We start from the raw sequence: 26,161 nt of genomic DNA on the forward strand, positions 1-26,161 counted from the left end.
TAAAAACATTGCCTAGTTGACTTTTCAGATCAGAGTTTTTCTAAGAATATATATTGTAGTCCCTTACTTGAGTACATAATTCATTATGATAATGGATGACTAATAAAGTGAGGACGACTTATTGGTAGATAAGTTTGAGTCTTAAAGTCACCACTTTCAAAAAATAACTGATTTCTTTTCCAAAATTCCCTCCCTTTTTGTTTAGTGTGTTGCTAAATAAGTAAGGGAGGAACAACTGAATGTGGCATTCTGCAAGATTTAAAAAAAATAGGGTGTGGTTTTTTTACAAATTTCGTTTTCAGCATTCATTTTGACAAAGTGAGAACTGTATAAGATGTCACTTGTTTCCAATGAAACATAACAAGAATAACACTTTTAAGACGATGAATATAACGAAAGTTTTACCCCTTTCTAATAAAGATGTTGCTGTTTAAAGAATACACTAAAAGGTCTTTGGCGTTAACATGACTAAGCTGTCTGTTCCTCAGTGACCAAACACATGTGAAAACAACTTTTAAAGTCTGTAAGCACTGTTGTGGCAGTCGCGTTGGTCCCAGAATATTAGGAAGATCAGGATGGGTGGGTACATCACATACGAATGGTCAGACTGGGTCAAACCAATCATCCATCTAGTTCAGTGTCGTGTCTTCTGACCGAGATCAATGTCAGATGCTTCAGGGAGTGAACAGAACAGTCACTTATTGAGTGATCCATCCCCTGTCCTCCAATCCCAGTATATTGTCGTGAGAGGCTTAGGAACTCCCAAGCATGGTATTGCATTCCTGACCCGTTGGCTAATAGCTGTTGATAGCTCTTTCCTCTGTGAACTTAACTAATTCTTTTTTGAACCTAGTTATACTTTTTGTCTTCAGAACATCTCCTGGCAATGAGTTCCACAGGTTGACTGTGCATAATGTGAAGAAGTACTGTCTTGTGGTTTGTTTTAAACCTGCAGCCTACTAATTTTACTGGGTGACACATGATTCTGGTGTTATGTGAAGGGGTAAAGAATACTCCCTTATTTACTTTTTTCCCCACCAGATGATTTTATAGACCTCTGTCATATTTCCTCTTAATCATCTCCTTTCCAAGTCGTCTTCAGCTCTGTGGATATGAAGAAGATTATGAATCTATATGAAAAGAGATTAAAGAAAAAGAGCTCTGGATAGCTTGAAAACTTGTCTCTCACCAACAAAAGTTGGTCTAATAAAAGATACTACTTCATCCAATTTGTCTTTTTAAATCTGGGCAGAGGAGGCAAAATCTGCAATTATTTACAATACAGTTTTCATAATCAATGGACCCGCGCAAATACTAGAGCAAAATTTACCCACTGACACCATCATGCTTCTGTTTTAATATTGTGTTCTCATTTCTGTTGACTACTTTATACAGGGAGTGAAGTATCTGTGCATTCCTGCTGCTGATTCGCCCTCTCAGGATTTGTAAGTTTTTGTAGTTGTTATTTTTTAAATTCTGTACTAATGCTTGGTTTGAAATAAATGAAAAGACCTCCTTTTGATCTCACACCAGTTTTACACCTTTGTTAGGTTTAAATTTGTTCCTTAGGTGTAATAATTGAATTAATATTGAGGTAGCAGAAGAACAAGTCATTTAAAAAATGCTTCCCTACTTGGCATATCTGGTTTGCTACCAAGAATATCCAGAATTGTTACAATTAATACGCAATTTTTGGAAGGGGTATTAAATCTTGTGCTTCAGGGCTGGTCTGTGCTACAAAGTTAGGTCAGTTTAACTACATTCCTCCAGGGCTATGAAAAATTTAACACCTTGTGTGATGTAACTAAACCAGCCTAAGATCTCGTATATACCATGCTTAGTTGATGGGAAAAAGTGTTCTGTAGACCTCGCAACCATCTTTCACAAGGTTGGCTTTACTACAATGGAAAAACAACACCACAGCAGTGCAGCTGTGTTGCTAGAGCAATTCTGGTAGGGTCAGTCTCTACATTTTAGAGACAGGGAAGAGACCTATGTAGGGTGCGGATGGTGGCACATCTTCCTACTCTAGGGTTCTTACACCTTCCTTCAAATCATGTAGTGCCAGAGACAGGGTACTGGACTATCACCGTACCTATGGTCTTAATGCTTGAAACAGGATGTATCTACATGAAGCTGCTGTGTCCCATTTTTAAGCGTTTTTAAATTTAATTTTTTTAATATCCATATTACTGTCCAGAAGGTTAGTTGAGCTGACCCTGAATTTAACATTCTATCTTTGAACTGATTGTATGTAGGAAATCATGATTTTGAAGTAATCAAAACATATTTCATAAGAATACTTGGATGGCGTAGCGACCAAATCTTTCTTTTAGTGCTCACTGTTTATGTTGAAGAGAGGTGAGGGGGTTTCAGCCACTTCCTGCTAACTAGTTATGTAGAGAAACAGAAGTAGTTGAAAGGGCCTGGTACCTACGGAAGGAAGTTCAGCACTGCTCTTTCTCAGATCACAGCAATATTCTGGCGGATGCTTTCAGTGGATATTTTTAGAGTATTTTGTTTCTTATACTTTGGAGGGATTCCAACATGACACTGGCTGTTTTTTTTTTTATTTCTCATTTTACTCTTTTCAATAACATGTTTCTACACTTACAAAAATCCATTTTAACACAACTTTGTGTAATAAGAACATAGGCCATGAGCCTGTGTTTCCCCCTCAAAGGTGCAGAGCACCCTCATATGCAATTGTGGTCAATGAGAGCTGCATGCTTTCAGTGCCCCTAAAAATCCAGACTCTGAGTGTATTACTTCCTTAAAAATAATATTTAGTAGCCCATTTTCTATTAAGTAGGAGGCAAGCTTAAGGAACAGAATAGAATTTTCAGAACTAAGATAGTGGATATGAACACAATTTTGTGCATTGTTTTGTGGGAGGGTAGGAATGTGAACAGTTTCTCGCTTTTGTAGTCCTATAATTGTGGAGATTCTTTCCTTTTAAGAAGGAAGAAACTTAAGAAATTACAGAGGCCATATTCACATTTGTTGGGTCATCATTAACGTTTTGTCAGTATTTGGCGATCTACAGGATAGTTGTGAAAATGTTTGTAAATCTGCCTTCTGTGTTAGTAGAAATCTGGATCAGTTTGTGAACAGAAAAAGGACAGAATTAGCAGCTAATGTTAATTACACATACAAAGCAACCAGCCGTTGTCATTGCATATCAAGGAAACACATTGAAAAGCAACCCGTAGCATTCAAAAGCAATTAGCTTTCTGGCACTGCTCCAAGACTCTTAAAGCATTTATAAGAAGATAAGATATTTGCATGAGTATTGTGTCTGTGATGCTGCAAGAATCTAAGGTTCTTGCATGGGTATCAGATTGCTGCAAACAAATTTTGTTACTTCTGATGTTGATACATTTGGTTACTTAAAACTTGATGAGTAACTGACTTTTCTTTTTTCTTTATATGATGGAAAAGGTCAGGTATAACCCATGCACAGTGTGTAGAAATACTGAGGTTACTTGCTTTTAATGTAAAAACTTCAAGAGGTCAAAGGAAGCTTGTTATATTCAGGTCATAAGAATGTAATATGATCTTCTCAAACTCTGGTTTTAAAGGATGTGGTTTGAGGGGATTCTGAGGGAAAAGGGCATCTGTCCATTTGTGACATTTTTGTGTCTTATCTTCTCAAAGAGTGAGGTTGGCAGCTGCACAGGAAAAGAATAGCATCACATAAAGTGCTTTTACCCTAGTGCAGGGGTTCTCAACTTGTGATACTGCGACCCCCCCTCTCAGTTGCTTGCGACCCCCCCCTCCATTGTTGCAACCACCCTCTCAATTGTTCACGACCCCCCTCTAAGTTGATCGCGACCCCCCCAGGGGGTTGGGAGCCACAGTTTGAGAAACAGCTGCCCTAGTGGTTGCTGCCAAGTGAAATTGACTAGGATCATATAACAGGCCTATCTGCATTCAGGTACATTTCTTCTGAAGTGGTGGTTCTGCTTTTCTGCAGCTGCTGGTATTTGTCAAAGGGCCAGCTTGATACATGGTCAGAGTGGATATTGGGTTTGGATTTGCTAACTTAAGTTCACATTAGCTATGTTTTCCTCGGATAACTTTCTTTTTCAACATGTGTAATTAGGGCCCTGTCAAATTCATGGCTATGAAAAATGTATCATTTACCATGAAATCTGGTTTCCTTCTGTGAAATCTGGTTGGCTGTGTGCTTTTACTTTATACTATACAGATTTCACAGGGGAAACCAGAATTTCTCTAATTGGGGGTCATGACCCAAAAGAGACTTGCAGAGAGATCGCAAGGTTATTTTACGGGGGTTGTATTTCCACCCTTACTTGGGTGCTGCCTCCAGAGATAGAAGGCCAGAAAGGAGTAGTTGTTGGCCAAGTACCCAGTGCTGAAGGCAGTGCCCCATCAGCAGCAGAAGTAAAGGGTCATACTATGCCACCATTAATTCTGCACTGCTGCTAGCAACACCTCTGCTTTCAGAACAGGACTCTCAATCTGCAGCTACTGCATTCCAGCTCTGAAGGCAGTGTTGCCACTATCGGCAGCAGAACTAAGAGTAGCAGTACTTGCAGCCCCCTAACAATAACCAGCCCCCAAGCTCCCTTTTGGATCAGGATCCCTACAATTACAGCACCATGAAATTGCAGATTTAAATAGCTGAAATCATGACATTTACAACTTTTAAAATCTTATTACCATGAAATTGATAAAAAATGGAACATGGCTTTGGTAGGGCCTTATGTATAATATACGGGCACTTGCAGTAAGCATATTAAGGGCTCTTTCGTTTCTGCAAGAAATCAATTTCCAATAAAATCTAACAATGAAAACGAAGAGACACACATTCTTTGAAACTGGGTGAAGATTTGGTTCTATTAGCATTTTCTGTTGCTGCTTAGACTGTGAATTAAGCAGCCATTCTTGAGAACTAGGTTACTTCCTTGGAGTTTAATGTGAGGTTGGCCTCAGTGGTGTGAATTTGGTTTCAAGCCATTTAATTTCTGCTGGTCATTGATTTCCCTGACAATGCCCTCTCCTAAGGAACTTGTTTTTCCAAAAGCGTTTCCGTAGAAATTTAAATATACCCTTCCCCACTCCCTCTTGTTTTTTGTATATGTGGTACTAGAAAATTAATACTCAACTATGCTAGTCTATTTAGGGTGACCATATTTCCCAAAGGGAAGATTGGACACCATGCCAAGTTGGCCTGAGCACTTAGCCTCCCCTATGCCCTTGTACGGGACTGTGATTGGTCACTCAAACCATGCCAGTCCTAGCTCGAGGCTATTGCTAGTCACTTGTACCGTGCCTACCTCCGAGTGTGCTAGAACCCTTCCCTCGGCGCTGGGTAGTCATTACATCTGCTTATGTTCTTCCATTCTAGCCACACCACACTTTTTTAACAAAAATGGGCATTTGTCCTGTTTGCTTTTGGCAGCTGATCAGGGCTTAAAAAAGGAAATGTCCTGGCCAAAACTATGGTTACAACAAGCCTATTGGCTCTCATGCTTGTCTTTTGAGCCTTCCTTCTTACTTATATTTAATATTACAACCATCCTGTCTAACAGTGCCACACCAGCAAAATGCCAAAGAATCATACAGAAGTTCTAGATAGTTCTTAGTCTGACACAGGTTTGATTGTTGAAGAGACTATACCACTAAATTGCTGTTCCTTCTGACACTTTTTTTTTAATCTAAAGCATTTCTGAAAGTTCAACAAAATACTGAAATTTAGACCTGAAATGGAAAATCCCCCATCTCATTTGTATCTGGTTATCCTCTTTATCATTGAATAAGTGTGGTCAATTATCAAACCATGATTGTAGAGGCTGTTGACTGCTTAACTTTGTGTGGGATGTGCCCCATGATATCTTAAATAAGCTGCAATTCACAATAGTTAAGTTGGCAAGAGAAGTGTTAGAGTTGGATGTTGTACAATAAATTGTCTTTACCTTGAGTAGATTGTTAATCTGCACAGTTTTGACACTTTTATGTAGCAAATATTGATTTCCTGTTTCGTTGTTAACCTAAAACAGTCTGCTCTTCTAGGGACTCTATCTCTTGCAATCATTTAAACTTTAAATAGAAGTTTGTACCCTATGATAAGCTTCAGTACATAAAGTGTACATAAACCAGCATGGTGTTGAGTTGACAGAGTGCATGAAACAGTAAGTCTGATGAGTGAACTGCCCCATTGATCACAGTCAGGGCTTCGTGATTCCACAAAATGCCAAATGATTTCCGCAAGTGTAGCTGCATTAGGATTTCCCGCCTAAGTTTTATGAAACTTGAACAAGACAATCAAAGGCGAATACTATCACATGTCTAAATCTGATGCTGTAACAAGTGAACTGTCTGATACATAGTGACTCATCATACTGTGTGTCATATCTGGAAAATGATTAATAAAGTTGGACCAAAAGTTCACTGTTAGCCACGCCTAATACCTTCTCCCTCTCTCTTCCCCCGCCATGCCTGAGGAAAAAGACATCACATTTTGATAATTTTTTTTGCAGCCCAAAGCATGTTCTATAAGAAAGTGGGCAAAACTTATGCTAGGTCATTGTAGAAGATGTATTGATATTTGGAGCTGTTGAGGTGGAAATACACCTCAACCAATTAGAGGGATAAGGTGGACGAAATAATATTTTTTATTGGACCAACTTCCCACCTTGTTTGTGTCTCTGTCCTGTAAGGGTGTGTCTAGACTACAGGGTTTTTTCAAAAAATGTGGCCTTTTTTCGAAAAAACTTCCCCTGTGTCTAGATTGCTGCCAAGTTCTTTTGAAATTAAATCGAAAGAACACGGTGGTTTTTTTGACCGTGGTAAATGTCATTTTATGAGGAAGAACAGCTTTTTTCGAAAGTGCTCTTTTGAAAAAAGGTGTTCTTGAATGCAAACAGGGCTTTTTCGAAAGACAGCATACAGACTGCCTGGGTGCTCTCTTTCGAAAAAGTGGCTCGCTTTTTCAAAAGAAGTGGTTGCAGTCTAGACGCTCTCTTTTGAAAGAGGCTTTTTGAAAGATTCTTTCAAAATAGGCTTTTTCGAAAGAGGCTTGTAGTCTAGAGGTACCCTAACTGACAACAACTATGCTGCATACATCAGCCCGTGTTGTTTCTCCAGAAATCTAGGGAGCAGGAGAAAGGATCAGTACTCTCTCTGGGATGTTCCTCACTATGGTGTCTGGGCATGTGCGAAGGCGGAAGGCATGTGTGATGACCGCAGCACTGCATAGGTCTCCCTTTCGAGGGAAGCTGGCGCTGCCATGCCAGTGCGATTTGTATACTAGGTCATTGCTGGCCCTCTGGGGAAGAAACATCCACTTCTTCACCAGCTGCCTGATAGCACTGTCTGCTTTGTTGAGGGGTACCTTCTCCATTACAGATCCCTCTCAGGATGAATGAAATAGTGGGGATCAGGACGATCACTGATCTCATTTCAAGGTGCTAGCAGGGAGCAGTTGATGCTGGCCACATCTCACAGGATCTCCACAATGTTGTCTGCTGGATGTGTAAACCCATGAACATGCCAGGATGCCTATTTGCCTGCCTGTCCTTGAAGAAAACCATGGATTCACCCTGGATCTGGAACCATATCACTTGGGCTGAGTCTCTGATGCTGCCATCTATATGCAGGGATATGTACTTCCTAGCATCAAAATGGAGGTCCATCCAGTTGGAATCCTGGCTGGTGACATTTGAGCATTTTTAGAGGCTCTCTGGGTTGTCCGCAATCAGGACCAGATTGTCTCCGTAGGCTAGACTGTTTGCTTTTGTTGCTGTACAGGTTGGAACTGCCTGGACCAATGGAGAGGGCTCAGATGAGTGACTTAATGACAGTGTTGAAGATGATGAGGCTGATGGGACATATGTCTAACCTTCTCTTACATATCTCCAATGATGGAGATTCCACAATCTCCCTGGGCAATTTATTCCAGTGTTTAACTCCCTAACAGGAAATTTTTCCTAATGTGCAACCTAAACCTCCCTTGCTGCAATTTAAGTCCACTTGCTTCTTGTCCTATCCTCAGAGGTTAAAAAAAATCATTTCTCTTCCTCCTCCTTGTAACACCCTTTTAGATACTTGAAAGTTCCTATTATGTCCTTTCTCAGTCTAGACCAGGGAATGGGTGGACAGCTGCAGGGTTAGGATGCCGGTCTGTTGATGCCCCCCCCCCCCCCCCGGCTCCAACAGAGGAAAAGCTAGCAGTATTATTGGTGACACAACATTTTCATCCCATAGCAGATTCTTCCTTCTAGAGTGCCTGCAGGTTTAGGAGGCAGAGGGAAATAATACCTCTTCAGCTGTTCTCCCCAATACTATCATTCTCGTTGTTTCTCCTGAACTAATTCCTCTACATTGCAGAGGACTGAGTCACATGGAGTGTCTTGTATGATTCAGCATGAACTGCTCCAGGAATTAGTCAATTAGGTGACTCTCAAGCAGGCTGGATATCTAGCAAGATACTAATTCTCCAAACCATGTACTGATGTGCAATTCAACCAGTTTTCATTGGGTCAGTGTGACAATATATACACACCCCATCTCAAAAGAGGAGGATAGTGGGTGTCATGATTAGATCTATTGGGTGATCTTAGATGTCACAAACTCCAAGGTCCAAAGCTCAGGGTGAGGGCTATAGTCCCAATGTCCAGGGCCTGTCAGCCCGACAATTAGAGAGACTCCTCAGTGCAGAGCAGCAAGGCCTATTGGCTCATGTCAGTTAGGAAAAACCTTTGGTGTAAGGCAATTGGTCCCAACAGCCAGGGTATGTCTAGACTACAGGCTTTTGTCGACAGAAGTTTTGTTGACAGATACTGTCGACAAAGCTTCTGTCAACAAAGAGTATCTAGACTACAGCCAGTTCTGTTGATAAAGCAAGCCGCTTTGTCGACGTGACTGTGTAGACGCAAAGGACAGTGTAGATGCAATAACGCTTTCTGTCAACAGAACTCTGTCGACACAAGGCGTTATTCCTCATAGAATGAGGTTTATAGCCATCGACAAAACTGCCGAGTTCTGTCAACGTTATGTCGACAGAACTCAGCGGCAGTGTAGATGCAGGTATAGTTTTGTTGACAAAAGTCCACTTTTGTCGACAAAACCCTGTAGTCTAGACACACCCCTAGAGTCAATATAGGGCCACAAGCAGTTGGCAGCCTAATAAAGAGGGTCTGGGTCCACCCGACTCTATTGGGCCCCAAGCCAATACCCTGACAGTGGCAGAGCTGTCCACCATTGGTTCAGTATGGAGCCCCACTGGACCACATGGGTGGGCGATACCACTTGCTCACCCTCCCTAGGTCACTTCCTACCGTACTTGGTGGTGAGGCAGTCCAGACAGCCTGAAGATCTCTCTCATTAAAAACTGAATGTAGAGGAATCAACATTCCAAGCAGTGCAGCAAGTAAATTTCCTAGGTATGGAACTTGATGCCACAATTCCCGTTGCTTACCTCCTGATAGACAAGTTCCAATCTTGCATGGTCTTTGTCCAAGAACCTTGAGTCCAACGTGGGAACCACAGTGAGTTCATCTCTACATTGTTGGGTCAAATGGTTTTGTACATATAAGTGGTCTCAGCATGCCAGGCTTTACCTCAGGCGTTTGTAGAAATGGCTTTACTCAGCATATCATGCAAGCCAACATTTGCTGGATATGCTGCTTTGTGTATTTGCCCAAGTGCTTCAGCCCCTGAACGGGTAGTTAGAACCTCAGAATGTAAACAGAAGGATGGATTGCATTCCTTCCTCCACAATCAACTATGATTTTGGAAACAGATGAATCCAACCAAGATTGAAGGGCCTATCTGGGTCAACTTTAAGCTCAAGCGCTTCTGACATCTAAGGACAGGTCAGATTTTGGAGATATTGTGCAGGAAGAAGAGGAAAGATTTAGACATGGCCTGCATTGGTTCAGATGGTTGTGATGACTGTTGTGATGGAGAAAAAGGAGGGAAAGGAGGTCTTTTGGGGGGAAAAAGCAGGAGTTCTGTTTTGTCCATGCTAAGTTTCAGTTGCTGGCAGGATATCCAAAAGGAAAAGTGAGTAAGACAAATGAACATCGTTGCTCAGCTTGAGGGAGGGAGACAGATTTGCCAGTCATCAGCACAAAATATTTGTCAATCATGGTAGAGTAGGGGTGGGCAATAATTTTTGCCTGGGAGCCACTTCAAAAAATGTTTGAAGCCTCGGGCCACTCCGGAAGGGGTGGGACCTAAACAGAAAGGGGCGAGGCTATCCCACCCCTAGACCATGATTGGTCTGGGGGTGAGGGAGCCACCTTGCCCCCATTCCCACTAGGCACCCATGCCCTGGAAAAGGCTTGGCACGCTCCCCCACCCCCAGGCCAATCAGGGTCTGGGGGCGGAGGACTGTGGGAAACCTCCTCCCATCCTGTGAGGATCATGTGGCATTTTGAAATGCCGCGGGCTCCTCGCAGGGCCGGGGCAGGGCGAAGGAAGCTTCATGCTGCTCCCCTGTTCCCAGGCCCTGATTGGCCTGGGGGTGGGGGAGCGCGCGAAGCCTTCTCCGCTCTCCCTCTGCCCTGCGAGTAGCACACAGTGCTTCAAAGCGCCACATACTCCTGGCAGGGGGGGAGGAGGCTTCGCATGCTCCCCTGCCCCCAGGCCAATTAAGGCCTGGGGATTGGGGAGCCCGTGAAGCCTTCTCTGCTCTGCCCCCTCCTTGCGAGAAGCACAGGGCCCTGCCTCTAGGCCCTAATTGGCCTGGGGGCAGAGGAGCAGCAAGGCCTCCACGGGCCAGATCCAGCCACTTGGCCACTTTTGCCCACCCCTGCTGTAGAGTGATGCTTGAGATACCAAAGTTTCCATTCTTATTTAAAACAGGGAATAATCAAGGCAGCTGTGCAGTAGCTGTTGCTTGCCTTTTTAATGTACTGTATTCTGGGAATAATATTAAGTGGCTTTTCGTATCTTTTTCTTGTTTGTTTTTTCCTCTTTGTGATTTCACTAAAACTAAATGCTCTGTATTTCCCTCTTGCTTCTGTTTTCAGAACGAGACATTTCAAAGAGAGCATCAAGTTTATTCATGAGTGCCGGCAGAGCGGAGAGGGCTGTCTTGTTCACTGGTACGTATGTCAGTTGTTTAAGAATATTCTTAATTTTTCCCCCTCCATTTTGTTGTCTTTTTTTAACTTAATGGTAAATTAGTGTTGCTCACCCTTCTCTTTCTTTTTTAACAATAATACTTTTGCATTTATCTGCACCTCACATCTGAGGAACCCCTTTTCCTCCCTCCCCCCAATAAAAAACACTAGTTAAGCTTTGATCCCCTGTGGACATTGTGGCATAAAGAGGGTAAGTGGCTTCTGGAGCAAACAATGTGTCGGTGGCAGAGCCAGGAGTGAAATCCAGAGCTGCTGACTCCTGGTGATCATCAGCTCCCTGTGTCATTTTTCACCAATAGTGTTTCATTATCTATCTCTCTGATTAATGCTGGGCACCATTTTCTTCCCTCAGCGACAGTTCCTGTAATCCTAATAATCTTATCATTTCCTGTTGCAACTATTTTTTCTGCTTTGGGGCTGCTGGAAATTTCCTCTCCACAGAAACTGCTGTTTTAAGCTTCACTGAAGCATTCAAATATCACAGCTGTTTCAAGCAGATTACTGATTAGAGAGGCTGTCCTGAGACATTAACTGCCTTCAAAAGAGTTTGAATACAGAACAGGAAAGCCCATTATGATTTCTCTTACTGTCATTGCTTGTGGTCCTTGTGCATTGCTGCAATGTCTAACGAGCTTTTCGGAAACTAGATCTAGAGTCAGAGACATCTAGTAGTTTGGAGGTAGAACTGGAGCATTCTGTTCCTGTTTTGCCATTGCCTCACGGTGTAGCTTTGGACAAATCGATTAACCTCTCTGCACCTCACTCTCTTCATATGCAACACAGGGATATTGATCTACTTCATGAGGGTATTCTAAAATCGCTTGTTGATGTTGTGCTATATCATTTATATTCTTTGAAAGTGTAAAGTGTTTTGTAAATGCTAAGTGAGCAAATCTACAACTATCTTTATGGTTATAACACCACTTTCATCCATAGCTGTCAAACCACTTGACAGTGGAAGATTCTATCATTCTCCCAGTGTCACAGATGGGGAAACTGAGGCACTGAAAAATAGTCATGCAGCATGTCAGAGGCAGAGCCAGGAATAAAATTGACAACTGAAGCCTGTGTTCTAATAGTTCAACTCAGTCAGAAGGTTTAATTAAGTTAAAGCCAATCTCATTTCAATGAGTCCTCTATATGTGCTTGAAAAGGCTACCACCTTATTTCATGACCCTATTCTGAATGGGAATTTCAGTACAACTCCTTATTTGGGGTGCCCATACTTCATGCAGATTCTCTCCTCAACATTTTGGGGTCCAGTATATAGTCAACATAGAGCCCTGCAGATCTACGGATAGTGCGGTTCATTTTTTGCAGAGTTTTTATCTGCACATGGCTCATAAACATAAAGCTATCTCAGTAGTTACATAGGATCAATCACCACACTCTATTCATTCCCTTATATTCCTTAGTTTAGGTGATGTATTTTACTCTGTAAAGTGCTGCATAAATGTATGATGCTATATGAGATAATGTGTATTTACTTTAAGACTTCATATTTTATATCTCTTTTGTCTCATTTCTGCTGCAGTCTCGCTGGGGTCTCTAGGAGTGTAACTTTGGTAGTTGCTTACATCATGACAATCACAGACTTTGGCTGGGAAGATGCACTGTCTGTTGTACGAGCATCAAGATCCTGTGCCAATCCTAACATGGGTTTCCAGAGGCAGCTACAGGAGTTTGAAAAGCATGATGTGGACCATGTAAGCGATTTTTGTTAACTCAGTTCATTGATCAGTTTGGTTTATTCTAATCTAAGGCATAAAGTTTTGGACTGTATCAATTTTAGAAGATTAAAGATTAGAAGATATATGGCCCAGGATGCAGCAATAATACAAATGTACAAGTGATGCTAATGTAAAAACTGTGGGGATTTTTCCTATCTACTTAGCTATTAAAGCAAGAAAAGTCATTTTTCAAAGTAACAATCCTGTAAACAAAACTTGAGATCTAGAAGTCAAGCGGAGTTCTCTTTCTGGACTATGCATCCTCACCAATAATGAACACTGTGTGCCACTAGAACTTAACAATTCTGAGGATAATTCCTGAGCCAAAATGGAATCCAGCTGCTTCTCCTTGAGCTGTGTTGGTTTTGCAGGGCTAACGGGACCTTAGCAAAATAGTAATAACCTGTTTTTTTCAGTAACATAAACAGATAACACATACCAGGAGCAAGTCTGTGGCAAAAGCTGGTTCTGTTTTTACATAATCACTTTTTTGACCATCAGTCCATTTTACATTGCTCAGCACATTTGTGTTCTCTGGACTTTTTTTCAAGTCACTCTTTTAAAATTAAGTAAATGAGGTGGGGAGGTTGGCTTCATTTTTCTTTCATAATTTCTTGCAGCAGAGAGCTGAGAAATTACTGTGGCATTTCAATAATGCAGTAGTTTACTGTAAATATATATTTTTTGAAAATATTTAACTGAATATTTCCTGGCTCATTCAGAACTTGTATTAATGAGTGGACAACTGAACTGATTTTTTAAGAGACATTATAAAGGGACTTTCCAGATTGGTCACCTTCCTCCCTCGAATGAATGTCTGTAGTCATTTCAAATCTGATTGGTTTTAGCTAATAACCCTAATTGTCATTGTATAGGCAAATAACCTGAGAAGAGAGTAACATCTTTTTTTTTTTTTTTTTTTAAATGTCACAATGGAAGGATGCAGCAGTTTCTTTGTTGAAAGAGTGACACTAGGCTACAAAAAGAAATTCTCACCTGTGGACATAACTTATAACAGGCTGCTGTATCTCTGAGTCTGAGAATCAATGATTTCACTGCAACTATATCAGTTTGTCAGCTGAGAATTTAGACCCGAGTTTTTAATTACAGTACCGCTTGTCCATGGTAGGTCTGTACAAAGTATCTGTCATGATACAGGTTGGGGTTAGGGATGTAATAATGTAGTTGACTGATTAGCAAAATCTTATAGGTTAATACTATAGACTACATGCAATTAAACCCCCCTCCCATTCTGTGCTGGTAAGTTTCTTAGCAGGCTGGCCAGCAGCACAGCTCAGTCCTGGCTTGTGACGGGTCTGGGACCTACCCCCGCTGTGGCTCTGTATTTAAAGTGTATTAGGAGCCAGGCGGGCAAGCAGCCCAGCTTAGTTCTGGCTTCCACCGGGTCTGGGAGCTCAGACTCCCCCTATATAGGGTCTGCTGATGCCCCACGCTGCTGCCTCTGTATCAGAGGCAGCAGTACAGGGAAATAGGCAGCTGGTCCGCAAGGGGATCTGGTTTTTAAATTGGTTCCCTTAGGGGACCAGCTCCCACCTAGCATACAGAGACAACAGCACCGAGTGGCAGGGGGCTCCTTGAGAGTGAGACCAGATTTCACTGGCTGCCAGCCCTGTCCCCAGGGAATATAGAATAGTCAACTAATGGATAAGAATTCATGCATTTACTTGACTATTTGATTAACCAATATTTAACATCCCTAGTTGGGGTTTCAGCACATTTGAGCCTTTTGACTTGATTATCTAGGCCATTAGGCATTGAAAGTCATAACGTGCTTCATTCAGAAATTTCCCTTAGATGTGGTTTAAGGTCTCATCCTTGATAATGCCTCAGTGTAAATATATTTTGCTTCTTTTGTATGTGTTTGATCCTGCTTTGATGCTGAGTACAGTACCATGGTCCTGATCTAGCATGTGAATGGTAGTAGCTAAATCAGACAGTTCTCATGGAGATTTACATTGGTTCTTTGTTTAAAAAACTCACATCTGGACTGAGTTTCTGTTACAGCTCCTCAGTCGGGGGTGCCCATTCTTCTTGGAGATTCACCCCTCTATATTTCAGGGTCCAGTATATAGTGAACATAAATGATCCTGATCTAGCAAAGCACTTAAGCATGTGCTCAACTTTTAAGAATGTGAGCAATCCCCTTAATACCTTTACCACAATTTGCATGCTTATGAGTCTGTGTTTAAATGCTTTGCTGGATCAGGGCTGGATTGCAGAGTTCCTTACAGGATTGATCCCCATATAGTTAATAACTGAGTGGCTACTGCCACTCTAATATATCTCATGCTCTTACTTAACTTCCAAATGCTATATGGTTGATTAAGAAAGAGTCATGTGATGTAAAATAATTTCCTTCTCCCAGCTAATGAGTGATAGCAGGGCTAGGAGAGGGAAGGTGCTGCTTTCAGCCATGCTTTGCACAGCTGATTGACAGTAGTGGTGCTAAAGAAGCAAGAGGAAAGAGCTGGAGCCACTTGTTCTTTAAAGCTCCCCAACTCCCCACCCCCCAAAAAGATCAACATCTGAGCAGAGTAGAAGCACTTGTAATTGTTTCTTTATTTAGGCTTCACTGCCAGGTCAGATGAGTGAGAGACTTGTCAAGGTAGGAAGAAGGGGAGGTAGGTTAAAGAATTCACATGCACATTTGTAATGTACTTGATGCAACAAGAGATTATAGGCCAGGTTATCAGCTGGTTGTAAATTGACATACCTCCACTGAAGTCATTGGAGTGATGCTGACTGATACCTGCCGAGGAACTGACCTCATGTTCAATGCTTAAAATACCTGGTTAGTTCCCGATCCCACAGACTTGGCCACATACTAAACTTGACACAGGTGAGTAGTAGGGATGTTAGAGTTTAACTGGTTAAACTTCCAGCCACTGCCAGGAATCTGTGAGGCCAGCAAAGCTAGCAGCCCCCGGGGGCCTGCTGGTTACAAAGTTAATGGTTTTTTTACAAGTTTTGCATCCCTAGTGAGTAGCCCCATCAACATCAAACTAAACACTTGCATAAATCTTTGCGGGATCAGGGTCTGAATCTGTACTCGTATAACACACACTTTAATAGAATCTTTGTTTTTATATTTTATTTGGCAGATACACATGTTATAGAATATTAAATATTTAGTTATTATCACTCAAGACAGAGATCTCAGAGTCATTGTGACTAGGTCTTTAGAAACATTCACTCAATGTGCAGGAACAATCAAAACAGCAAACAGAATGATAGGAATCATTAAACAAGGGATAGAGAATAAGATAGAGAATATCTTATTGCCTCTTTATAAATCTATAGTACATCCACATCTTGAATACTGCATGCAGATGTGGTCACCTCATCTAAAAAAAATTATCTTGGCCTTGGAAAAAAGTTCAGAAAAGGGTAACAAAAAGATTAGGGATTTGGAATGGCTGCCATATAAGGAGAGATTAATAAAACTAGAACTTTTCATCTTCGAAAAGAGGAGATTAAGGGGGACATGAGAGAGGTCTATAAAATCATGACTGGTATGGAGAAAATAAATAAGGAAAAGTTATTTACTATTCATGGAGAATAGGTCCATCGATGGTTAATAGTCAGGATGGGAAGGAATGATGTTCCTAGCCTCTGTTTGTCAGAGGCTGGGAATGGGTGATGGGGAGGGATCATTCATTCCCTCTGGGGCACCAGGCATTGGCTACTATTGGAAAACAGGATACTGGGCAAGACTAACCTTTGGTCTGATTCAGCATGGCTGTTCTTATGTTCCGTGCTCTTCACATCCAACTAAACCATTTTAAAAACACAGTAATGCACTTCAAGGTATGTATTAAAAAGCCTATATATTACATACACATAGCCCAGCATTGGTGTGTTGAAACAAGAAAATATAAATGGCCATACTTGGTCAGACCCATCTAATCCAGTATCCTGTCTTCTGACAGAAGCCAGTATCATATGCCTCAGAGGGAATGAACACAGGACCCTCAGCAAGTTCGCAGATGACACTAAGCTAGAGGGAGAGGTAGATACGCTGGAGGGCAGGGATAGGGTCCAGAGTGACCTGGACATATTAGAGGATTGGGCCACAAGAAATCTGATGAGATGCAACAAGGACAAGTGTAGAGTCCTGCACTTGGGACGGAAGAATCCCAAGCACTGTTACAGGCTGGGGACCAAATGACTAAGTATCATTTTCTGCAGAAAAGGACCCAGGGATTACAGTGGTTGAGAAGCTGGATGTGAGTCAACAGTGTGCCCTGGTAGCCAAGAGGGCTAATGGCATATTAGGCTGCATTAGGAGGAGCATTGGATTGCCAGCAGATCCAGAGATGTGATTATTCCCCTTTATTTGGCGCTGGTGAGGCCACATCTGGAGTATTGTCCAGTTCTGTGCCCCTCACTATATAAAGGATGTGGACGCATTGGAAAGGGTCCAGGGGAGGGTGACAAAAATAAGGGGGCTGGAGAGCATGACCTATGAGGAGAGACTGAGGAATTTGGGTTTGTTTAGTCTGCAGAAGAGAAGAGTGAGGGAGGATTTGAAAGTGGCCTTCAACTTCCTGAAGGGAGGTTCCAAAGAGGATGGAGAAAGGCTGTTCTCAGTAGTAACGGATGGCAGAACAAGGAGCAATGGTCTAAAGTTACAGTGGGAGAGGTCTAGGTTGGATATTAGGAAAAACTATTTTACCAGGAGGGTGATGAAGCACTGGAATGGGTTACCTAGGGAGGTGGTGGAATCTCCATCCCTAGAGGTTTTTAAGACTCAACTTGACAAAGCCCTGGCCGGGTTGATTTAGTTGGGATTGGTCCTGCCTAGAGCAGGGGGCTGGACTTGATGACCTTCTGAGGTCTCTTCCAGTTCTCTACTTTTCATCGTATTTTTTGTTTGACAGCTACTGCACATTGAGTGGATGTTTTCACAGAGCTAATCACACAAACACCAAGATCTCTTTCTTGAATGGTAACTGCTATATCAGACCCCATAGTTTTGTGTGTATAACTGGGATTATGTTTTTCAATATGCATTATTTTACATTTATGAATATTGAATTTCCTCTGAATTTTTATTGCCCAGTCAGTCATTTTAGTGAGGTCCTTTTGTAGCTCTTTGCAGTCTACTTGGAACATAATTATTTTGTGTCATCTGCAAATTTACACTGTTTAACTCACTGTTTACCCCATTTTTTTTCCTAAATCAGTTTTGAATATTTTGAATACAATTGTTCCCAATACATACCTCTGAGGGAGACCTCTATTTACTTCTCTCTGCTGTGAAAACTGACCTCTTACTTCAGCCTTTTCTTCCTGTCTTTTAACCAGCCACTGATCCATTAGAGCACTTTCTCTCTTATCCTTCATTTACTTTGCTTGAGAACCTTTGGTGAGGGAGCTTGTTTATCTTATTACTAGCCTGTACTTGTCAGGATCATCTGCAGAACTTTTCCTGAAAATCAGTGTTACGTTAGCTATCCTTTAGTAACCTGGTACATAGGCTGATTTAAGCAATAGGTTACATACCCCAGTTAGTAGTTCTGCAGTTTCATATTTTAGTTTCTTCCGAACTCGTGGGTGAATACCTAGGGACCCTAGTGACATACTACAGTTTGCTTTGTTAAGTTATTAAAAAACTATGTCTGTTGACGCTTCAGTATGGACAAGGGCACTGTGAACGTGAATGCCTCCATGATTGACCTTTGTGCCAGATGTCATTTAAAATTTGGTTATTACTCTGCCATTTCTTTTGCCCAAAGTGTGCTTGTACTTGTGCCTTATTCCAGATTTAGGGCACAATCCAGCAAAGCATTTATGCATGTGCGTAACCCTTTTTAAGCATGAGTTAGTCCCATTGACTTCAGTGAGTTGACACCTGTGCTTAGTCACACATATTTAAGCGCTTCGTTACTTCAAAGCCATAAACTGCAGCATTTGGAGCACTTTTCTTTAGCCAAATGGGGTTAGGCTATAAAAGGATTCAATTATGAGATTTTGAAATTATTTTGACTATTGTAATGATCTTAAAAAGATGTTGATATTTACTAGTAAAGATGCTGTTGGTAAGAGGAGTAGTATTTCTGTATCTAGTATGTGTTAACATTTAGCATCTCTCTTATGTATTTATTTCTACAGTTCAGGCAGTGGCTGAAGGAGGAATATGGAGAAAGTTCTTTGCAGGATGAGCAAGAAGCCAAAACTCTTCTGAGTAAATATAAGGAGCAGGCAGCGACACAGCCAAGTACCAGTGGGAGACAGTGGAATAATAACTTTTCCTCGCTGCCGTCCCTGTCATACAACTATACAACAGAGACGTAATCATTCTAGGCTGGATTCATTTTTTTTTCTCATCCCTGTTTAAAAACAGATGTCACCCGAGTCTCCTCCACACTCTACAGAAGTCATGCAAGCTGTGCCTTGTGGAAAGCTTGATGAAAATACTATATAGTGCATGTGTGTGTATTTGATACAGTTTTACAGTTTTATGTAAAAGCACTCTCTCTCTCTGTAACCTTCTCTGGTGAGAGGTATCCCTTTTGTCAAGTTCTCACTACCCTCAGACTCCACCCCCTTTGTAATATGCGCCTCTAATATGCATTCATGTACGCATGATAACATTGCCTCCAAAGAATGAGCTTCCAAAGTGTGTGAGCACTTACGTATTTTTTGCTTGTGCTTCACATTGCTGTTTGACCTTAGCTATCTCAAAAAATGCTGTTCATGTCACTGCGGTTGTAAATGCAACTTTGAAAATTGCGTCATATAATCTTGATTTCGCACGTGATGAATGCAAAGTGTGTGTTTCATGATTTTTTTGTGTGTGAAAGCTTTATGGGTTTTATTTAAATTATTCATAGTTGTCACTAGTTGGGATTAAAAATGAGGTAGGAAGATTTGAGATGTGTAAATTCCATCTATTTTGCCAATATAAAACCAGTGGTCAAGTTTGTCAGTGTGCACATGCAAGCTAAATTTTAAATCGGAGTAAAAAAAACTAGAGGTCAAATTCTGCTTCTGATGTAAATCTGGAAGAGCTCGATTGATTTAGTTGGAATTATTCTGGATTTATAACAGTGTCACTACAAACAAATTTAATGAAGTATTTCCAGATTTACACTGGTGTTATGGTGAGGAGAATTGGATACAATGTCCTTACTTTTAGTCTTTGATTCAGAGCATGCAGGGTTTTTGCTTAAAGATTTCAGAACAGAGAAGGAAACTCCCAGCCTGCAAGGATTTTTTAAAAGAAATATACAATGAATGATGAATGCCCCAGTCATCCAGAGTAAGACAGAGATTCAGCACATTATACTTGACCTGATTTTTAAAAAAATGTTTTGTCCTTTGATACCCTAATTTAGAAACATTTAACATGCTGTTTGATGCAAGCTGACAATGTCTTCACACAGTGATGAGCGCTGGGATGAACTGTAAGGATAAAGTAAGCCCCCAAATATTTTGGTATCTTACTGATTTTAATGGAATGGAAAGTATGGATATAAAATCCATCAATGAAAAATTAGGATTTATACAATTATTATATTCCAGCTCCAATCTGCACCAAAATTCTATGTTTGGGGCCTCATCACACAACAAGTTGTTGGTGTATTGGTGGCAGGTGTTGGGATATTATAGGACTTAGAAAAGCCTTACCCTTTGTTTCCAACCTAATAGCTTGCTGAATTCTATGCGTGTATGTGTTACATAATCTTTGACAGCCACCATGATTAATAGATAACACTTGGCTAGCAAGCAGACAGGTAACTGTATATGAATTTCAATAGGTGAAAAGGTTTGCCTAAGACTGTACTAAATTGTGCTGTCATGCACAGTCCCTAGTTTTTGTGGATTGGAGACTTTCCTCTTTGTAAAAATCTTACACACAGGACTGAGAGTGATGATCTCCTTGTTCAAACCTGTAGTCACAAGACGATGTGTATGGCAAAAGATTTCCATGTGTTTACAGCAAAAGTAGTGTGTGTGTGTGCGTGTGTGTGTGTTACCTTATACTGAGAATAGTGGGAGACATTGGTTAATGTTTTCTGTTCAGATTTGTTTGGTTTTTGTTTGGTTTTGTTTTAATTGGCTGGTTGACTTCCAAAACATCAGCCTCTGAAACAACAACATTCAATGCCTGGATAATTGAGATGTCTCAATAGTCCTAAAGCCCACACACTTGTGAAACTACAACTGGAAAGCAGACTTAAGAATAAATAAAATACTTAGATGAGAGTTGGAGTGCTACTTTCCCAGCACACACAAACTCGTCTTTTTCTTTAATGGGCCCTGTAGATATCTTTGGCTAGGATCCTATTTTCTCTGAACATCATTGGTTGCATCACCCTTGTAAATCCAGGCTATAATTGCTCTGTGTTCTCCTTCAAGGGAGTGGAACAGAATTAAGGGAGAGAGAACCCACAGCAGCATATGGAAGGCTGGGCTGTCCTGTCCATGTTGGAAGTATGACTATAGGATTCCCTAAATCAAGGCACAGAAGGGATGTCAGTCACTGACTGTCCTTCTTCCAGTCCTGTAAGAAAGGAACAAAACAGCCATTGTCCAGAAACATGACAGGCTCTTCCCTTACCAGCCTTTCAGTGACAGCTTAAGGGGCGACTAGACTATGTGAATAAATGATTATCCACCAGAAGACAGTCAACACTCATGTGACTGACTTCAGCAGTATAGATTGTATCCAGTTTTTCCGCTGCTTTCTGTGTTGCCTTTCTGTATTTCTAAGCCCCTGTTTTGTTTTTCCTTCCTCTATCAAATACATGAAACTTTTTAGCAACTTATTGAACATCTTGAGTTACATAAATAACTTATTGTTTTATAAAGTTAATATCCTTTTGTGACTACAAGGAAACATTTTAGCGTTCTATAGGTAACTTCATCAGTATTTATTACTCTGATTTTAATCTGGAACCAGTTGCTATTCTGTTTTGTTGGCTGATTGGAAAAAATATTAACATATTTTGTGTCTCTTAAACAAAAGAACATTGATTGTTTATAATGGTCACTGTATAGAACTAAGTCAAAGAAAGACTACAGTAATTACTTCAATCAGTTAGAAACTGAAAACCCTAGTAATCTTCTTGGTTCTCTGTCTTCCTTTTTGGCATCATAATGAAGCTTCATCTTGGGTTTTTTCTATGGTTTGTATTTAATTTCTATTATTTTCTATAAATAAAAGGAAATGTTAATAGCCTACCTATTTGTGTATTTTCTTGAAAGACCTACATTAATACTCTGCTGGATCCCTAATCCTTGACTAACATCTCTACTTTTTGCAAACGGATTCACTCTGCTGTTCAGATGAAGTTGCACTTTCCACCATAGAGATCTCCGTAGCCCAAAAAGGATCCCCTCAATCCTTCCATGGGTTGGTTCATTGATCTCTTCCAGGTGAGTAAAGAAGTTCCTCCCTTCTTCTCCCCTCCCTCCTGAAATAGGGTTGTGGAGCCTTGGCAGCCCTGCTACACTTGGTTACTGTGGTGACAGTATCGGCAGTACGCAGGCCCTAGTGGTCTGAATTCTTGGTTAGAGTTCAGACAATTAAAGACCACTGTGAAAACTGACTAGAACCCAAAAATCATGAATCTCGTTAATTTGCTGTATATTTTAGAGAGTTTGCATTTGATCAAGAACTCCTAAACGGTAAGGACTGGGACAGTCACGTTTGGATGTAGCTTCCTTTTATCATAACTTAAGCAAGGTCAGGGTTTGGTTGTGCCAGGACAGTGGGACCTGTGAGGAATGTGATTGTTTCACATTAGATGGGAAGGCAAGGGTGTGATGGCAGGGACAGTTATACTCACAAATGACCACAGCGAAGGCAGCAAGTGTCCCAGCCCCAAGGAGCAGCCACGAGCAACTACCCACTGTGACATGTACCTCCTGTCACCCGGGACCAGCCCTGGGGAGAAGCCGGCAGATGGGACCAAGCCTTGGACATCACCAGGTACCTCTTCTAGTAATGTATGTTTAAATCTCTCCTGTGCTCTGCTTATTACATATAAAAGTAGCCCATGGGGGACTGGTTATCTTTGCAGTAGCAGAGGAGAACTGTTGTACATAGCTCCCTAACAATATCCTTGCCAGCTGATAGTTAAAATAGGATGTGCAGTGACTTGTTGACATTTCCCCCTTTGGAATGTTTTCTTTTCCTGGTATGCCATTGTTTTAGATGTTAATAAAACTAACTAGGTTTTACCATGTGTTGCAGCGTGGTGGTGTATATTGATTGCTTGTACTATCGTAGCACCTGGGAGCACATTGTGCTAGTTATAATCCACATTACCATAGTGTGGGTCTTTGTTCACCCTCTAGTGGTTGATCCATATAAAAGGCTGATGAGTCATCCCAAGTGATCAGTTAAGAAAGAGATTTAATCTTTTTCTCAAGAACTAGAGATTCATGCTTAGTGCAAAGAGGTCCGTAGTTCAGTACTCGCTGGCAGCCCTTATGGGATAGTCATCACAAAGTATATTCCATTTATAACATATGAAATGTGTTAAAAAGGTTAAGATTCCCAGAACTGCCCAATTTAATTCAGAGTTTTTATGACACTGAAGTACTATTTCCATTATTGTCTCACAATTTGTCAGCAGTCTTCGGGAACCAAAACTATTGACTAGATTAACCATTGCTTAAGACGGTCACATGGCTTTGTGGCATAAAACAAAGGACCCGTGGGCCAGATCTACACTAGAACAATTTGTCAGCATTGTTACAATGGTTGGATGTTAGACCACATCTGTACTTACCTGTGGATCGACGCACCGGAGGTTCATCATCTAGTGTTTGATTTAGTGGGTCTAGTAAGGACCGGCTAAATTGAATGCTAAGGGACTCCCTGGTCAGCACCGGATTCCTACTCCTCACAAGAAGTACCGTATTTTCCGGCATATAAGACAACCTTTTATGCTAAAAAACATCCCCCAAAAGTCAGGGGTCGTCTTATACGCCGGGTATACAGGCAGTCCCCGACTTGCAGGTACGAACGGGCTTTTCTCGACCCGGAGGACACAGACTGCAGGACCTTGCGGTCCCGCCGCCCGTGTACTCCGGGGCGAGAAAAGCTGCTTCGCGTCCCCCTGGTCTGCAGACCAGGAAGACGCGGAGCAAAGCTGCGGAGGGGCTCCGGCAGCAGGGCAGCCCAGACGCGCCGCGGCTGTCCCGCTGCCGGCATCCTCAGAGGCTTTGCTCCCGGTGTCCCTGCTCTGCTGGTGACGGTCCCCAGCAGACCAGGGGCACCGGGAGCAAAGCCGAAGCGGCGGCGGGGTGCCGCGCTTCTGAGGCTTTGCTCTGGCAAAGCCTCAGAGGCGTGGGACCCCGCCGCTGCTGCGGCTTTGCTCCCGGTGCCTCTGGTCTGCTGGGGACTGTCTCCAGCAGACCAGTGACACTGGGAGCAAAGCCGCAGCCGTGGCGGGGTCCTGCGCCTCTGAGGCTTTTCCAGAGCAAAGCCTCAGAAGCGTGGCACCCCACCACCGCTTCGGCTTTGCTCCCGGTGCCCCTGGTCTGCTGGGGACTGTCTCCAGCAGACCAGGGACACCGGGAGCAAAGCCAGGGGAGGCGGACGGGCGCTGGGGCACTGCCGGTTGGCCTTTTAAAGGGGGGGTAGTCTTATACGGCGAGTATAAGACGAAAACCTATCTTTTAACTAGAAAATTAGGGGGTCGTCTTATATGCCCAGTCGCCTCATACGCCGGAAAATACAGTAAGGGAAGCCGAAGGGAACGTTTTCCCCGTTGACCTCCCGTTGAAGGCATGGCACTAAGGTTCAAATTAAGGTATGTTGATTCCAGCTAAGCAATTAATGTAGCTGGAATTGCATATCTTAATTTGAATTTATCCCTTAGTGTAGACTTGGCCTTAGATAGCCACACCTTTGCTGATATAGCTGTGCCAGCAAAACTTCCAGTGTAGATGCAGTTATGCTGAGGTAAGAGTGGCATCTGTAGTATAGATAAGGCATTGGCACCAGAGAATTTTGATACTTTGCATTATATAGTTCAGAGTATTTGATGTATTTTAACTGTATTCAGACAGCAAGTCTGCTCCAGAGCCCACTGGCATTGATGTGTCTGCTTACGTGTTAATACTTTGAGTGTTTAAGTTCTTTACTGAATTGGACCAGAGCTCAGGTCAGTTGGACTCCAAATCTCTTACCATATTAGTTTTTGGGCCTAACTTTATGCTCACCTACACCAGGGAAAATGGCAATGAATCTTTAATAATTATTCAGTATGAGTGTGAGCTGCGTCCTCTACTATACAATTATAGACTATTAGATTTACCCAGCATTGCTCAGATCCTTAACTCGATTAATTTTTGTTTTTCTTCATTTAAATCATTGCTCTGGGGTGAGGCTAGGAATGAAGGATTCAGTATGCAGGCTGCCCTGTGGAGAGAGAACTACCTTGGCGCTCCCCACAGCCCCAGGGCAGGCTGTGGGGAGTATAGGAGTCAGGGCAGGCTGTTGGAAGGGGTTCTGGGGGCTGTAGGAAGAGTGTTATAGCTGTCCTAGTCACCATCTTTGATCCCTTGCTGCCCTGCTGTAGTCTCATTATATAGTATAACTGTCCCTGCTAGCAGCCCTCTCCCTTTCTGGGTTATGAAAAACATTTGCATTCCAAGCACATCCCATTGTTCTGGCACAACCAAACCCAGATCTTGATTTAAGTTAGGATAAAGAGGAAGCTACATAACAAATTTGGTGGTCCTAGCTCTTACTGTTTAGGAGGAGTTCTTGAACAAATGGACAGACAGACTCACTCACAGACAGTTAAGCTTTTTCAAATATATAGTAGATAAAATAACCAGATTCCAGTGATCATTTTCATCTCTCCATCATCACTTTTCACTTAGGAAGATTAGGATGATGTGTTTTAGATCAGTGTTTCTCAACCTTTTTCTAGAGTACCCCTTTTTTTAAAAAAAAAGTATAAGTCCCTACAGTTTTTCAGACACACACATTTTTTTTTCTACCATTGCAGCACATTTGTTTAAACAACTTACTTGTAGCCAGGCGGGCGATGACATTTTTGGGTGTAAAAATACAAAAATAATAAAGCGCTGTAAAACTTAAACAAAAATTCAGTTTTCTCCAAATTTCAGTTGTTGATGTACCCCCCAGACTTCTGTCAAGTACCTCCAAGGGTACTTGTACCACTTGTTGAGAAACATTGTTTTAGATTACTTAATAAATCAAAGCACTGCACTTCAGTGTTGCTTTATTACTCATGTTAGGACTGCAGGGCAATGCTCACTAAATTCCCCACGTCCTTTCCTAGCATACATGGGGGCTCAAGT

The 26,161-nt window shown here is 41.8% G+C and overlaps 1 protein-coding gene across 5 annotated transcripts in view; it reads left to right on the top strand.

The window, feature by feature from the left end:
• Positions 1-22,072, top strand: part of DUSP22 (dual specificity phosphatase 22) — a 78,614-nt gene extending 56,542 nt beyond the window's left edge. For 3 of the 5 annotated variants that reach the window (XM_075921339.2, XM_075921340.2, XM_089776404.1), the window contains 4 exons: positions 1,396-1,445; positions 11,004-11,078; positions 12,652-12,823; positions 18,983-22,071. In XM_075921339.2, the coding sequence (XP_075777454.1) occupies positions 1,396-1,445; positions 11,004-11,078; positions 12,652-12,823; positions 18,983-19,165 (480 nt within the window). In that variant the 3' untranslated portion in view covers positions 19,166-22,071. Of the gene's footprint in view, positions 1-1,395; positions 1,446-11,003; positions 11,079-12,651; positions 12,824-18,982 lie in introns of all 5 variants that reach the window. The other 2 variants (XM_075921342.2, XM_075921341.2) reach the window with 2 other exon arrangements.
• The last annotated feature ends 4,089 nt before the right edge of the window (positions 22,073-26,161 follow it).

Source organism: Pelodiscus sinensis, chromosome 2, assembly GCF_052426305.1.
Source record: "Pelodiscus sinensis isolate ZL-2025 chromosome 2, ASM5242630v1, whole genome shotgun sequence".
Classification (NCBI taxonomy): domain Eukaryota; kingdom Metazoa; phylum Chordata; order Testudines; family Trionychidae; genus Pelodiscus; species Pelodiscus sinensis.